Raw genomic sequence first — 17264 nt, 5'->3', positions numbered from 1 at the left:
CCTTTTTTTAGTCAACTTTAGCATGTGTATGTGTATGTTGTACATATGTATGTAAACGTATGAGCACAACTGTAGATAGGTAGATAGACCTATTGTGGGAACTGTGGCTTTTTCAAATAATGCTTCACGAGAATTCAGGTTTAGAAATTATGAATTATACTGTCAATAAAACAAGACAATACAGTAAGCAGAACTGAAATATTTATTAACAGCAGTTAAATCTGTAAAATATTCTTAAAGATGTCTTTATTTGATAGATGATTTCATTCATATATAAATCATTTTACATTAATTAGTTTCACTTCTATATCTTATTACAAGTGAGCCCTAAAAGTATAACAATAATAACAATAACATACAAAATACAAACAAAAAAAAGGTACATGGAAAATGCTTTTAAAATACATATACTCTTCAACAGAAAACATGTAACCAATTCAATTTGCAAAGGAGATGTGTAAAGGCAATACATTATATTTCCATCCTTGCATGTCAGTTTGTAGGAGATGACTCTCTGGGGTGAAGCCTTTTCTTTTATTTCATTTCACCTGAAAGAGGAGAAGTAAGCAATGGGACTCTTACAACAAAAACGCCATCTGAAATGACTGATCTATAATAACACTACACTATTGCCTTAATGCTATATGAATGCCTTAACTCCCAAGACTCTTAAAACAAACAAGATGCTTCCATTTCAGTCTATGTGCAAGTCCTAAGAATTATTATGAAATAATAATTTTATAATTATTATTATGCTGCGGTTGTGTCTCGCGTCATGTTGGGTCATGTTAAATAAGCTTGGTTTTTGCCACTGTGGGAAATCCCCTATAGCACAGGAATTTAACACCTTTCCTGTGTGTCTAAAGTTATAAATGGAAACCTCCATCTCCATCTTGGGGCCATAATCTCTGTTTTTTTACTGGTGTTCTGGCAGACCAAATTGTCCTTTCAACTGTGTATGTGAGCCACCTGTAGACTCTGAACATATGATGTGCTCCTCACCTTGATCAGAGTGACAAGACAGCTGTAGAGGAGGCAGAAGAGGAAGAGGAAGAGGAATGCCCAGGCCATGTTCATTGTTTCTGCCACAGTGTCCTCAGGAACAGCGTCAGCCATGTTGTCGTCAATAAACAGAACTTCTTCCTTTGGCTCTGGTTTAATTGCATGGTTAAATGTAATTTAAAACACAAAGACAAAATATTGTTGCTAAATAGGAAATAGACATGAAATAGGAAATGATGATTGTTAATTGTAAGTTAAATTATTTGCATATTTTAAAAAAAGATTATTAAGTCAAAATGTGGTGTGTGTGTGTGTGTGTGTGTGAGAGAGAGAGAGAGAGAGAGTGAGAGAGTGAGAGAGTGATAGTGAGAGAGAGAGAGAGAGAGTGACATTTTAAATGATTTCTAAGTCAGCTCATAGTGAGAGTTCTGATTGGCACCTGGTTTGGAAGTGCTAACAGACAGTGAGCTTGTGATGTGAGTGACGTTGCAGGTGAACTTCACCCGACTGTCCCAGTCTCCAGACGACAGGTTGAGGTGGCTGTGGACGCTGAACTTTCCGTCTGGTCCTTTGGATGGATTAGTGGTTCGCTGGTTTGCGGCCTCCATGCTGACTCCGTTCTTTAGCCAGGTGATGTTGATGGACTCGGGGCTGTAGCCAAACACCAGACACACCAGCTCGGATGACCCCTGCAGCAAGGTGACCGTAGGCTTAGAGAGTTCCACTGAGGCTGAGAAAGAGATTCAGTATGGAGGAAGAGACACAGGAGATGGAGAGAGAGGAAGAGATGAGAAAGGGAGACAGAGGAATAAGCCAGACATGGAAGAGGACAAATATAAATACAACCTGAATAACAGCCCTTAGCAAAAATAAGTATATGGAACTGTTGGTTTACTTATTTTGAACTAAGTATACATTTACTTTATGTGTACTAATTAGAGATACACTAAATTGATTTATACTTGGTTTTACTGATAAGTATACATAAACGTTTAAGTATACTTTAACCTTAAGTTTACTTGATAAAATTAACTTTAGTATACCTTTTTGATGGTAAAGGAGGTAACATGACACACAGACAGACAGAAAGCTACATTTTATTAACAGATGTGAAACTCCAGAAGCTATGCTAACAAACTTGAAATGCACAGAAGATAATGTGATAACAGTTTATACAATCAGGAAACCAGAGTATTGGTCAGGACCGCAAAGAATCTACCATATTTGGTTAAGTCTCTTGCATGTTTCGTCTGATCGCTTCACTTCTGAAATGAGCTCACAATGTCACTGAGATGCAAACCTACCAAACAGGTTTTCCACCGTGGCTGAGGTGGGCTCTGTGGAGGACTCATGTCTGACCACACACGTGTAAGAGCCCTCGTGCCGCTCCTGTGATGGCGGCAGCGGAAGGCTGCTGGACGTGGCGTATGTTCCAGCCTCGCCGCTGCTGCTCACAGGGCCGTTGGTGTACCGAGAGGTAGGCAGCTGCGTGCCGTTGACCTCCCAGTGGACGAGCACATTGGCCGGCAAGAAGCCGGTGACCACGCACAGCAGGCCGGAGCCATTGGTGTGGACGAGTTCGGCATCGGAGGGCCTCACAATCTTCACAGTTGGCTGGCGCATGTCTGAGGAGGATGTCCAGTTAGTGTAACTGTTATGGAAAATGTAACATTGTGTGTATAGGTTTGACGGTTTTTCCTTCAGTGTTCAGATAGTCCACAAAAGTATAGGCAGAATAGTGTTTTATATATGTAGTGTGTGTGTGTGTGTGTGTGTGTGTGTGTGTGTGTGTGTGTGTGTGTGTGTGTATTTTATAAGTATCTAATTTCTTTGCATAACTTTACACACAGTAATCATGAACAAAACGACTGGTTGGTCGGTGACTCGCCTTTTGCTTTTGAGATGTGTCTCACCAGTGCATTAGGGTCACAAGCCCTCCTGACCTCACACGAGATGTTTGTGTGGTCATGCCACGTGCTGGCTGGCAGGCTCAACACGCTGCGCACGCTCTGGGTCCCGTTGTCGTTTTCAGACACAATCGGTCCTGTGACCCCCTCGGCGGTGACAACCCCACCGGCCCTCCAAACGATGGGCAGGTCTGAGATGTTGAAACCGACCACCAGGCAAGTGAGCGGCACATTGTTGTTGGCCGTGCTGTTGAGGGGGGGTCCAATGATGTAAACCTCCGCACACATGTGTGGAGACACTGAGGGGGCCAAAGACAAGAAAGCACAGAGCAGGTTAAAGGGGCTGTGTGGAGTTTTAGAAAGCACAGAGCAGGTTAAAGGTGCTGTGTGGAGTTTTAGAAAGCACAGAGCATGTTAAAGGTGCTGTGTGGAGTTTTAGAAAGCACAGAGCAGGTTAAAGGTGCTGTGTGGAGTTTTAGAAAGCACAGACCATGTTAAAGGTGCTGTGTGGAGTTTTAGAAAGCACAGAGCAGGTTGGTTAAAGGTGCTGTGTGGAGTTTTAGAAAGCACAGAGGTGCTGTGTGGAGGTTTAGAAAGCACAGAGCAGGTTAAAGGTGCTGTGTGGAGTTGTAGAAAACACAGAGCAGGTTAAAGGTGCTGTGTGGAGTTGTAGAAAGCACAGAATGTGAAGAAACAACCATTTTGATGTAATGTTAGGGGACCAAAATCTTTTACTGTTCCCTCCCCTCCAACCAATTGACATACAGTCTTTCTCATTGGTTCATTTTCACCTCAGATATAAATGACTGGACATGTGTGTGGGTATACGATTTCACAGGGTCTAGAGAGGAAAGCAATAACTGTTCATATGTAACCCTAAATCTGAAATAAATAATATGTTGTGTTTATGTACATAGTAAGGGTGGAGAGACCACCATTGCATTGCAGTCTGACAAGCAATGATGAAGACACCAAAACATTAACTTAAAACTTCTGATTGATCAGACAAGATATACCATGTCTATGGCAGAGTAATTTACATAGTGATGGGGAACGATACAGTATTTCACAATTTGATTTCATTAATTATTGTTTATAACACAGCATATCCCTACATGTATTGTATACATTTAACATTGACTTAATGACATTAAGTTAAATGCCAAGTCATTTAGCACTGACCAATGACAGGAAAGTGAGTACTGGAGTACTCGGGGGACAGTGTGTGCAAATGATACGTAGTTTGCATGAATCTCTCCTGTCTGTTCTGTGTGCTTCAAAGCCTCCAACCACTGTAGCATGCAAACCACCTCTGCAGTCCCAAGGGTTTGACTGCTTTACATTCTGAGAGCGAAAAACTCGCCTGCCTCACACTGGGAGGATGTGTCTGGTTGTATTTTCATTTATACAACTGCAGGGGACACTCTAAATACACTCAATTAATGCTCTGCGTACAAAATTTAGCAAAGCACTTGAACTTGAACTTTCTTGTATGCAATATTGGTGTGTTATTGTGAATCAACTTGCATTGCTTCTCTGCACAAAAAGCCCAGTGAATGAAAGATTGAAAACTCACTGCATTACCTGAGCAGATACTTATGATCTTTTTTTTTGCATGATTTTGGTTGTGGTCTTCAACCTCGCAGGGAAACGTTGTGCCTTTGTACCACTCTCTGTGTGGGACGATGATCTTGCTGGTGACAGTGAGGCGACCGTTGTCTTCCATGGAAACCGTGCTGTTCGCGGTCAGTTTGGTGACGTTCCATTTCAGCTGCGGGTTGAAGCCTGACGCGACGCACACCAGCTTCGTAGAACTGAACCAAGGGGCCAGGAACAACTCCAGTGTTGGCGGAGCTTAAAAACATCACATACATCACTTTGTTTTATGTTTTCTTACTAAGACAGTTTAATTATAATGTCCAGAACCCTTCACAACATTGCAGTGTGAGTGAAGTCGGAATATGTTGCCTACCAAAAAGATTTCCTGTGTCACTGGAGATCTTCGTGTTCTTTGCCAAGTCATGAATGACTTTACATGCAAAAGTTTTGTTGACACTTCTCTGGTCTTCAGGAATGGTGAATCGCACAGAAGTCAGCCTATGCTGGTCTTTCTGGATGGGGATGTCAACATACTCAGACTTTGGGAGGTCCTTCCCATTAGCCTGGAGGGTCACCAAGACCTCACGGGAAGATATGTCTCCTAGGAGGCACTCCAGCACTGTCCCATTATCTTTCTGCCAGTCCTCTAAGGGTCTTCTGATGGTCACTGTTGGGTTTTGTTTGGCAGGCTCTATACAGAGAAGAGAGAGAGAGAGAGAGAGAGAGAGAGAGAGTTAAGGAAATGCTGTTGTTTAAATATTATCTATCTATATTTTTTTCATTATCAAATGCTAATGCCTCCAGACAATATTATATTTTACTTTTGTAGTACCTTGGCAATAATACATAATTTATTAATGTCTGTAAAGCATTATCTGATTTGATTTGAAAGAAGAGGGGAGAGAGAGTGTGTTGGAGGAGTTTTAGCAACAGTGTCTCAGACAGAGGTGTCTATAGGCGTAGTGAAGGCCTTTCCAACCTGGCATGATGATAATGGCTGCCTCAGTTGGGTAGCACGGGTGCTCCACTTTGCACTTGACCTCCTGTGGGCTCTTCACGGTGAGCGTGAGGTTACTGGTCAGCCTGCCACCAGACTCGGCCTTATTATTGATGTCCGACGTCTCCTGTTTGTCATTCACCCACCAGGACACTCGGCTGCCGCTAGCCGCCGTAACTTTGCACGTCACGATGACCTTGCCGGTCGTGGTAACGTCTCTGAGATGCGGCCTCTCCAGCTGGACGTGAGGAGCCAGGAAGTGACCATCTGCAGTTCGGCCAAAAGCAGAAGGAAAACAACAATCCCTGCCTCAGTTCATACAACAACCATGCTATATCAAAATCTCACCAGTCCTAGCAGTTCAAGTCTGAGGTTTATGGCTGCTGACAACTGATAGTTTGGTCAGTAGACAGCTGTGTGATCATGATAGTTTCATGATGAATAGTAATTTCATAAAGAAATGGCTATTTCCTCTCAAAACACACTAGTCTAAGTCTTATCCACAATGTGTATTTAACACCCACTTTTAAGTACACAGGCACTCACCTGAACACACTTGGATGCTTTTTTCAGTCCAGTTTGATCCCAGCACTTTTGGCTTCATCCTACAGGTGTAGTTGCTGCCTTTGTTCCACAGGTTGATGTCAAACTCCAGTTGACTAATCTGGCCAAGTGGCTTGGGCGCAGCCTGGAGCTTGCCATCTACAACCCATTCCACATCAAGGTCCTCCATGTCGACACCCTCAGCAGCACACAGTAGTTGGGCCTTGGAGCCTCCATCCTTTCCCATCCACAGTGGAGGTTGAAGAACAGCATTGGGCTGGTCTTGGGTATAAATATTGAACAATAATGGTTTTCTACTGACGGCAAGCTCAGCACCACAACACTATCAGATGGGGAAACCTATGTCTTGAGTACCATTTTCTTTGGACTGAATGGTTTCTATAAATATATGTTTTATGATAGTTTTTCTTACAATTTTAATGTACAATAATAATTAATTAGTAACAACACGAGGAGTAGAACAACAGAGCCAAGAAATGGAGATGAGGTCAGGCCTCAATGAGCTCAGCTCACAGCAGGTGTTAGGACAAGGCCAAAGCCAGGGCTTAAAAAAAGCTCCTGAAAGGCCCACAAAGCAGAAGTGAAACCATCTCTCAGAGCACCATCTGGCCCAGAGGGGCTGAGAAAAGCGTCTGAGTCTCACACACCTGGACAGAAACACTGGGTCCTCTACAGGCCTGACCACAATTTGCATCTGACAAACGGGGCAGTTATGCAACCGACTCTGTGTCTCTTCCTTCCCTAAAACTGGTGCCCACTGAGGCAGAAGACTAACCATGCACCAGTCATCAGTCACCAGTCACCAGTCATGTTTGCATGATGTATAACCAATTACTATTAAGAAACACTGTATAACAGCACATACTATGAGATGCTTTAGTATTTGTCTACATCTGTTCAAGTGATCATGGTGGACAGTTTTGTAGTGTAGGGATAGTGTGCACACATACACACATGCACACACACAAGCACGCAGACACACGCGCACGTGCATACACACACACACACACACACACACACACACACACACACACACACACACACACACACTCTGAGCTGTTGGCTCACCAGGTACACACTCACACTAGGAGCATACATACACACCCTAGATCAGGCAGTCGGGGGGGTAAGAGCCTTGCTCAAGTTCAATCACTCTCTCCATCTACATTTTTCCTGCAAGTTATGGATTGAGCCGGCTACCCTTTGGTCAAAAGACTTCCTTATCAAGTAGGTCATGGATAACCCGTTAGTTTTATGGTTGTATGCAAGGATGTAGTGGTAAAAAAGAGGTGGCTAAATTATAAATTATGTGATCAGATAGACCACGCCGCCGTTACCGGTAAGGTGGACCATGGTATACTGGTGTGTATCCTGACCACATCATTATGATGGTACTAAGGGTATCACTGGGTGCTCCAGTGCCACACACTCACTATTCAATTCCTACATTAATATAAGTTCATTGTTAACTCCAGAAGGAATAAATATGTTTGAAGTCGACAGTTTATTAAATGTGCAATAAAAAGAAAGAAATATGAAACACAGACTATCTAGTTCTATAATGAAGTAATATAACAATTATGTATGCATTAAGTGTGTAGGAGTCTGAATGCACCTTTAAGTTAATTTACCTAATACTGTACACGTCTCTGTGCCAGTAGAAATTCGACAAGGTTTTTTTGTCGAAAGGATTTTTCTCAGGATGCTGAGCTGAGGTCCACTTTTTTGCTCATCTGATTTGAGGCCTTGGTGATTTATTTGGTGACTTCAGAGATGCATATAGGTATAGGTACACAGGGCAATTTGCTCACCTGTTCTTTGACGTGACACTTCTATCGACTGGTCCCCAGCCTTATGTATAAACAGACATGTAATTGTGTCGCCCTTCGCCCAACGCTCATCGCTGATGACCAGGTAGCTGCTAGCGGAGTTGTTAGCCTTCGAGCCTTGCTGGTTGCAGCTGCCTTCCTCCTGAATGGAAACTCCATTGTGCTTCCAGTGAAATCTGTGCTCGAAGGGGGAAAATTCCCGGGCAAGGCAGACAAAGGTAGACGTCTTGTTGAAACGCTCTACCTCGGATGGGATCATTACGTAGAGTCTGGCAGGGTTTAGCACCTCCTCTGGAAAGCAAACACCCATGAATACATCAATACATCCAAAATATTTCTCATGTTTCAGTTAAAAAAAAAAAACATTGTTTTACATTGTATTGTTTTGCTGCAGTCAAAAAAACAAAACAAAAAATAACAGAATTTTAATGAAGGATCATGTACATGTATATAAATATATACATATTTAAATAAATGTACATATTTATACTGTATATCATACAATGTTATATGCTTGAGGTTTTGTTTTAACTTACCACTTACCAGTGATTTCAGGATCATATCACCACAAATCCGTGTCAGGCATGTTATGATAGGCTAAATGTTGAATTAAGAAATCAATAATACACACACCACACTGAAGTCCATTCCATCCCCTTGTAAGCATATTTATTGCCAGCCATCATTATCCAAATGCAAAATGTCAAATCACATTGAAATATGTACAAAATCCAAATAGTATTTCTCAATAAAAGCTTAAAAATGCACGACTTGAAGCAGAAGAAAATGGGAACAGATTGTTGTTGTCCTCTTCATTTAACCTGAAAAAAAAAAGATTTAAATACATCAGCCAGTAGTTAAGGCTTAATCTACACTTGTGTGTAATTATTATTATTATTATTATTTAATTAAAGTGCAGAGAACTGTTGAATGGTTGCCAAGCCACCCGTCATTCTTTAGGTAATAGATGAATAAAGTGTTTGGTCTACATGAGAACTGCTTGGCCTCTGTGTCTGCAGTGACACTCATTTATCGTTTAGACACAATGGAGGTCTTAATAAAGATTACAACTTCACTTGCTTTCTTTTTTGTAAATATTGCCTGTAAAAAAAAACAATGGCTCTTGTGTTTTTGATTTGCTTGTGTAAAGGTCATATGACCTGATAACCTGCTATAAAGGTGAGACCTACCTTTAGTAGATTTGAATGTGAAGCCCTGAAGACCAGGTTTGAATTTGCTTGAAACATGTTGGCTTTTTAATCTGTATGTAACCATTACAATAAAGCCTTTTTAAGTGCATAATTTCTTTGTGTGCCTGATTGCCCTTCTTAATGGAATAATTATTAATTTTCCCTATTTTCCAAGATCACCCAACATACTTTTGGATATACATTAACTCACAGAGCTACCAATTGTCTGACAGTACATATTTCCCCCCTCAGAGATTGTTGAACAATCTGGCTATGTGTAATACTTGTGAATTTTGGTTCATTATATCAACGTGTCCCTACACTGTCACTAAAAAGATGTGTGGGACAACCCTGCTACATTTTGGTCAATTCTGGGGTGGAGGTATCACTGTATCACTTAGTTTGCCCCTCTACCATCCAACACCATTAAGCTATTTAGTTTACCTTGATGACGGTAGCTCCAACACTGTAAAATAGCATAATGAGGAAGAGGAAGATGAAGGTGAAGGCAGTGTTTGCCATGCCATCACCATCCATGCCATAGCTTTGATAATCTGTCCACACAATGCAGATGTCTACAAGGGGGCAAAGGTCACATTTAGACAGTTTAGTAACAAACCAGTCTGTACCCTAACCCTGCACGCCACCTTTGGGGATTCAATTCTTGTACACACGGATCGCATCAGTTCCCTGCGTGTTTTGCCTTGAGTTCATACCTGACTAGTCTTGCATGTACATGGAGAGGAGCGAAGGGACATGTATCTGGAGTATGTATTACATGATATGTTGCAACATGACCCCTTGCTTGTGTCTTGGCTTGCTGGTGTTGATCCAGAACATGTATCAGTATGCCGACATGTCAGTGCAGGGCACGAATGAGCAAACAAATAGAGAGAAAGAGCACTTCAAGCTTTTGACACAAACACAGCACAGTTCTGGCTGACTTTAGGACAAACATCTAACACAGTTGTGTGTTAGCACATTCAGCTCAGTGTTATATTCCTGTAATGTCTTGTTTGGACAGTTGTTTCTGACCTGTGGTTTTGTTTTGTGGGTCTTCGTAACACTAACTGTTCAGTGGAAGACCTTTCCAAAACCTAGACTGACTAGCTAAAGGAAATAATCCTGAAACTTTTTGTCCAAATGTTTTGTCCAAATATTAAGAATTCACTAGGCCATTTGGGAAACACTGATATACTTTTACTATAGTAGATGATCTCTGTTTGCTACATTAGAGTTGGGGAGCATACAATGACAGACAATTACAAACAGCACAGGACATGAATAATGATATGCTTTTTTATTGCTTTAAATTTGCCAAACAAAGGGATCTTCAGAAAAAGTACACACAAGCAAAGGAAAAGGGAAGCACAAATTATTACTCAAACGCAACAGCTTTTCAATACACATGGAACTGAGAACGCAAGAACACAAAAGTGGCACACATACATAAACACACACACAAACGCACACAAAAATGCACTGACACATCAGCCGCTTCTGCACTGTGGGACATTCATGCTCAGACTGACTACGTTCGGTTTCTGGGAGGTTATGTCAATGGACCTCGTAATCATTCGGACGGTGGCATCGCTGGATTCATGGTACACCACGCAGCTAAACACCACTCCTTGCTGCCATTGTAATTGAGTGATGGTGAGCTGGCTGTACACCGAATATTCGCCATCATTATTTATGACATCGGTCTGTTTGGACTTATCCAATGGCTCATCATTAGCAAGCCAAGACACAAACACCTCTTTGGGGTAGAAATCTTTGGCATAGCAAGTGAGGGTCATGGTCAGGGTCATGTTCATGTTCTTATGCTCATGCTCAGGAGGAGGCATTAGAAAGACGGAGGGCTTTTTGTGACGTTTCCCTGTAATTGGGAGAACCATGTTAGTCTTTGCATTTAGTCAGCCATGCTACCTAATCTGAACTTGTCTTTATACTGGCAAATGTTGAAATCAGGTTCCTTAATTCACTAAACTAGGGGGTTGTATAGGTGATGTACAGTTAATATAATTTGTTATATATATAGTCCAGTAATCACAGCATAAAATAACAAAAGTGCAAAGATAAAAGAAGATAACATACACAAACATTCAACTTACCATTTTCTCGTTTGTAGGACTTTATTATTCCTGAAGGAATACTCTCATGAGGGACAAAACAGCTGAACTCTGTACCATTCTCCCATTCTTCAAATGTGACTTTCAGCTTCATAGTGATGCTGCTGCCATCCTCCTTGAGGTCAGTCTTCTTATCCAACACAGCTGCTTTTCCGTCTTTCCTCCATTCCAAGTAATCTTTATTTACGCCCTCAATCTGTTTAGTAATTTTGCACTGAACCCACCCCTCTTTACGAACAAGCAGATCTTCAGTAGAGGGAGGCATGATTTCAACCTCTACAGCCTTTTCGTCATCACAGGGATCTGTGTGCAGATAATGAACAACATTTAGCACTTTCCCCGCAAAACCATTTAGTGCACAATTAACATCATTTAAACAGTTAGCTATTAGCTGTCATTATTAGTATTATACCTATTGATGTATTGCACAAAATCTGATGCATTTGTTGCTGAATATGATAACAGAATAGATGAATTATCTGAATTATGATCACTAAAATAGAATTATTGCCATTTCATTACTTATAAATCAGAATGCCAAGCAGGTTGTCTATTTAATTTGTATGACGCTTCTATTGATCTATTGCTCTGGCTACTGGTCAGTGTGAAAAAAATCAAATATGCTTTTAATAAAATAAAATCTTACCATAGCTGAAGCGATATTCCACTGATCTGGTTTTGTTTCCAGACTTATGCTCAAAGACACATGTAATTTTTGTGCCCGAGGTTTTCCATACATTCCCTGGGATTTGGAGGTAGCTGGTAGCAGAGTTATTGCCATTTGCTGGGGAGGTGAAACTGTATGAACCGGTGATTACCGTCTCTTCACTGCCTACTTCTTTCATCCATTTAAATGTGTGGACAGGTGGAGAAAAGTCAGTAGCTAAGCAGGCAAATGTAGCAGTATTATTTTGGTTTATCTCTTCGCTCGTAGGTTTCATTAAATACAGAGTTGGAATTTGCAGGATTTCTTCTGCAAAACAAACACATAGACACAAAGATAGGTTTGTGCAGATGCTTAAGGAGTACACATGGTAGACAGAAGGAGGCTGATTTGAAATAGCCTATTTCATACTTAAATAGCACAATTTATTGTCATGAAGGGTTGATGTGAAATATCAATTCTGCTACATTTCTCTAAAAACTCATCTGTGTCATGTTATGTTTCCAATTGGACATACAAATGGAAATAAAAAAGACCCTTTTAAGAGGGTAACACAATGACCTTTAGGTTGCCATCCCATCTCTACCACTGTCACAAACCCAGCACAGAAAGGCACGGGTCATATCAGAGCCCAGTGTCTAAGTGATACGCAAGTAAATTTCTACTCATTTATCTAAGGCAGCAGTCAAACAGAGGAGACTCACAGAACACGAGTCTACAGAGCACAACAGGCAAGCCAGACTTTTTCATGTCTTAGAGGGCTTTAGTCCTGTGAGAGTCCTTTGTTTGAATTCTCAACTAACCACTGGGTGACAAAAAAATAAAACACACACACACACACCCAGTGGTAGTGAAGGAGGTAGAGACATATAGCAGTATAGACGAAAACAAACAGATATGATGCACTTTAAGCAAGCAGACATTAGGCTTGATAAGAGGTCAAAGGTTTGGACATCTCAGGCCATGATGCATACCTAGCCACATGTAAATTACGTCCATTTCAGGCAGTGTAAGACACTGAATAGCGATCAGCGACAGCATACTGATCTTGCTTATTAGCTATCTATGGCTTAGGGCCAGGAGCCAAAGCTAGCGGTAGGATTAGAGTTTCAGTGGTATAGTCATGCTGCTGTTTCCATAATCTGTGGTCTCTGTAGTCCGCATATAAAATGAATCATTGCCCTACTATATTAATAATACTGTATGTACATTATATTCTGTATTTACTGTCATATTATTTTTTCTTTTTTTAGGATGCTCATTTAATGACAGGGATGGCCTATTGGCCAAAACAGAAAAAAGAGATTCCTTCACCGACAATTTTCTCAAATATTTTATATTGATATATTTAATATGATATTTGTTGGTATCACAGTTATTTGCCTTTTGGAGGTGGAGGATATTTGCCTTTTGGACATTGAATCTTGTGACATGCCAACTAAGAACAGTTAAATACCATAATATACACAGTGTTATCATTGTCCTTATCAAAATGTAGGCCTAATTAAATAAGTGAATAATGATACCAGCAGTAAGGCACATACATATTACAGATTACAACACGGACTCCACACCACCTCAATATTGTATTTTTCTGCTAATGAGTTCATACTGAGTACAGAGTATAAACCTCTAAAATTAATCCAAATCTTTGAATGCAATCAGAGGTACAATTGAGGCCTGCTGACAACCCCACTTTTACCTCTGCATCAAAAGATTGGTATTTATTTTGTGACAGTTGTGACAGTTTTATACTGTGACATGGAAATTTACATTTATAACACATAGGTGCAGAGAGCTGTATGTTAGTTAACACATACATCCATATACAATACATATTATATAGGCCTACATAAAATTCACTTTTAAATAAATGAGCAGAGCAACTTAGTTTGTGTTTGGAAAAAAAGGGTTATATTACATATAGACCCTTTCAACAATAAAAACAAAAACAATGCTTGAACATTCTATTTGGGCCCCAATCTACTTCCTCTGCATTAAGATAACATATGGAATGTTAAAAAGGAAGTCTTGTGGGGCCAACTATGATGCTGATAATGGAACTCTCCTGAAAGGGTCCATATTGTAAGCAATCATACGTTTAGCCCATTCTGTACCATTACCATTTATCTGAATATAAAAATAACCCTTACCTGGCTTAGTTAATACAGCCTTCTTGTCGGTGCCGACCACTTCACAGGTGAAATCTTTCTTTGCTTCCCAGTCTGCTGCCTTGACGCGAATCTGGCTGATCTTGGAGTACTTTCCATCTTTAAGGATGTCTGGGTACTGTATGAAATCAGTAAGGTCCGTTCCACTTGCGTCTTTCCATAAATACTTCTTTGAGTCGGCTGGCGAGAATCCGGACATAACGCAACCAAGAGTGACGAATTCACTGTCAGAACCACACTGTGACAGTGCGAAGATGGATGTCGGCACCTCTGGGGCTCCTTATTACAAACAAACACAAATAAATACATAAGAAAAATCAAATAGATAAATAGCTGACCTTTGCTTGTTTTTTTTTTCATATACAGACATGCAACTTACCTGTTGTGACAGTAACCAGAGTGCCTTTGCCCCAATAATCAAATGCCCAGTTGCACAGCACTTATTAGAACAACCATGCAAGACAAATAGCTTACCGAACATTCACTGTCTCAATACGTCAGCGTTAATTTACTCCGCGTTTTAGACCCTTTTTAGTTAATATTGCAATTTGATTGTCTGGTAGGCTAAGACTGCACATTCCGTATAGTTGATATATTTTCGAGGCACCATTACAATAGAAAATGCAAAATGGAATTCACTGTTCTTACCAGATGAAACCGTGACCATGGTTCCTTTTCCCCAGTAGTCAAAAGCGTTGTCACAGTGAGAAATTTTCACGTATTTGCCGTGCAAAAAATTAAGACGAGTTGATCACTAATTTTAGACCCATACTTTATAGGAAATATAGACTGATGCTAAATTGATAATCGAGTTCTTTCAAGCACGCTGATTCTGGATATTTTCAATAAATCATGGAATTTAGTAAAATCCTTTGTCATCCCGGTAGCCCATTCAAAATAGGCTATTATAAACACTGTTCGTCGCAAAGGTCATGCTTTTGGTTTGCTTATTAAATATTCATCCTAATTTAGAAGAAGGGAGAACAAGTAGCCTAGTTTAACGCCATGACCCTGAAGAAATGTAAAATAGAATTCACTGTTCTTACCAGATGAAACCGTGACCATGGTTCCTTTTCCCCAGTAGTCGAAACCGTAGTCACAGTGTGAGTTTTTGACATAATGCCGTGCAAAAACTTAAGACGGGTCGATTTCACCACTTTTAGGCCCATACTTATAGACTGATGCTAAATTAATAATGGAGCTCTTTCAAACACGCAACTGATTCTGGATGTTTTCAATAAATCATGGAATCAGTCAAACCAGTTTCCCTTTGTTATTCTATTCAAAATATTAAACACACTGTTCGTCGCAAAGGTCATGTTTGGTTTGCTTATGAAATATTCATCCTAATTTAGAAGAAGGGAGAACAAGTAGTTTACGCCTGCCTTGGGCCTACATGACCCTGAAGAAACGGTCACTGAGGCGCCTTTAAAATGGTAAAAACGGTAGTCACACAGAATAGGATGCGAGTTACAGATGCATCGACAAATACTGTATATTTATTAGGTCTAATTCGATGTCTGTTATAGCATAGGCCTATCAAAAATCTACATTATTCAATCGTCAAAGCAGAGCCTAATATCTCACAGGACATCGGATGGATTTGACCATGCGTAATGACTGTCAACTTGCAAGTTATGGACTTCGGTTTGTCTTAATTTTCATAATAGCAGTATAATAATTCCGTTCATTGATAAAAAAAAGTCACGACAATGAAATGAAAAGACAACGCCGTTACAGATTTACACTAAACTTACCAGATGAAACCGTAACTGTTGTGCCTTTTCCCCAGTAGTCAAATGCACCGTCACAGTGGTGAACTAGTCAACATTCTCTGTACACAATCTCGCAATCTTAATGAAACAGGTTCTATGTATAATGTTTTTTTTTTTCAGGTGTCCGAATTTCTGTTAGTAGCCTAAGCATAATATCAAGATGACAATTTTTGCTCTCTTTCGTGCATATACATGTGTAAAGGTTAAACGTTTAAAATGTCACATAGACTATTCCTTAGTTATAGGATTTAAAACCGTGAGTAAGTTTTTGCATAAAAAAAAACATAATCAATAGCACCTACCTGAGGAGACCGTCACTTGAGTTCCTTTCCCCCAGTAATCAAAGTAGTAATCACAGTGAGACAGCTAGCTGTATCTTCATACAGAAAATTCACTATGAATAAACCCACTAACTGCGCTAATGGTCAGAAACATCTAATCCGTTTGTTATCGAATATTAAGTGATTAGACACTCACCAGAAGACACTGTCACTTGAGTTCCTTTCCCCCAGTAATCGAAGTAGACGTCACAGTAATACATTTGGTTAGGTCTTCGACCAAAAAGAAAACAAACACTAAGCCTCCCAGTTATAGAGGCTCCCTAGGGTTATAATATAGCCAATTGAGATGAGAGTAGACAGGAGGCATATTAGATAGATATTAATCTCAATCCACTTCTGTAGTCGGGAAACATGTGTTTCCCCATTAAAATATTTGTATACTTCTCTGCCTTAGCCGGATCCATGGATTTTTTGGGCCCGATCTAAGATCTAACTCAGGGAGATCTGCACTGGGTGTTGATGGTTCTAGACTACAGTTTAGCTAAATAGCCTAAGCAATAATCTACAGTCTTGAGCAAAATCATTTTAACAATCATATTGTATGAGATGTTTTTGACTATTAGCCTACAAAGAAAACAGACATATTACAATAGGTAAACAATAAATACAGGATATCATCACACATGGTGAATGGCGCATGTGAGAATCCAGTAACCTAAAGCTTGGCATGGGATGAACGTATAGCCTCTTTGAGCAGCATGATTGTCCTTTATCATGATATAAAATGGCTGTTTGGATAAGCTTGCATTTGAGTACTACTGAGCATGTGTGACACAGCATATTTGTGCATATATTTATATTTAATATTTATTACTTCCCTAAAGGATAACTCCGAGCAAGCAGAAGTCATTCTCTACAGTTATGAGAGATCGACTCAGGAGCTCTCCAAGGTGCTGAAAACAACATGAACTTCAGTCAAGATTTTGTCTGTCCACTGGTGTGTGTGTGTGTCGGTGTGTGAGGGGTGGTACTAAAAAGTATCCCATAGTTAGCGAAACCGTAAAAATATAAGCCCAGATTTGAACTATAAGCACATTATCATCATCACACCCCTGCTAAAAAACAGCCTGACCAGCTTAAGGTGGTTTGCTGG

The 17264-nt window shown here is 40.3% G+C and overlaps 1 protein-coding gene and 1 long non-coding RNA gene across 2 annotated transcripts in view; one reads left to right on the top strand and one right to left on the bottom strand.

The window, feature by feature from the left end:
• Positions 1-326: 326 nt before the first annotated feature.
• LOC121704901 overlaps positions 327-17264 on the bottom strand; it is a 589105-nt gene continuing 572167 nt past the window's right edge. The window contains exons 6-21 of the mRNA XM_042085440.1: positions 14704-14750; positions 14038-14334; positions 11865-12193; positions 11203-11524; positions 10584-10967; positions 9533-9663; positions 7881-8235; positions 6052-6330; positions 5488-5772; positions 4882-5199; positions 4494-4763; positions 2891-3208; positions 2307-2627; positions 1442-1732; positions 1003-1151; positions 327-548 (exon numbers count right to left, since the gene is read on the bottom strand). Of these exons, the coding sequence (XP_041941374.1) occupies positions 540-548; positions 1003-1151; positions 1442-1732; positions 2307-2627; positions 2891-3208; positions 4494-4763; positions 4882-5199; positions 5488-5772; positions 6052-6330; positions 7881-8235; positions 9533-9663; positions 10584-10967; positions 11203-11524; positions 11865-12193; positions 14038-14334; positions 14704-14750 (4105 nt within the window). The 3' untranslated portion in view covers positions 327-539. The remainder of the gene's footprint in view (positions 549-1002; positions 1152-1441; positions 1733-2306; positions 2628-2890; positions 3209-4493; positions 4764-4881; positions 5200-5487; positions 5773-6051; positions 6331-7880; positions 8236-9532; positions 9664-10583; positions 10968-11202; positions 11525-11864; positions 12194-14037; positions 14335-14703; positions 14751-17264) is intronic.
• The window catches only part of LOC121704726, a 45623-nt gene continuing 44490 nt past the window's right edge, over positions 16132-17264 (top strand). The window contains exon 1 of the long non-coding RNA XR_006030630.1: positions 16132-16178. This is a non-coding gene — a long non-coding RNA (uncharacterized LOC121704726). The remainder of the gene's footprint in view (positions 16179-17264) is intronic.

The sequence above is a fragment of the Alosa sapidissima genome, chromosome 3 (genome assembly GCF_018492685.1).
Source record: "Alosa sapidissima isolate fAloSap1 chromosome 3, fAloSap1.pri, whole genome shotgun sequence".
NCBI lineage: Eukaryota > Metazoa > Chordata > Actinopteri > Clupeiformes > Clupeidae > Alosa > Alosa sapidissima.
Note: the sequence above shows the minus strand (reverse complement) of the source record. Positions and strands in the feature narration are given on the sequence as shown.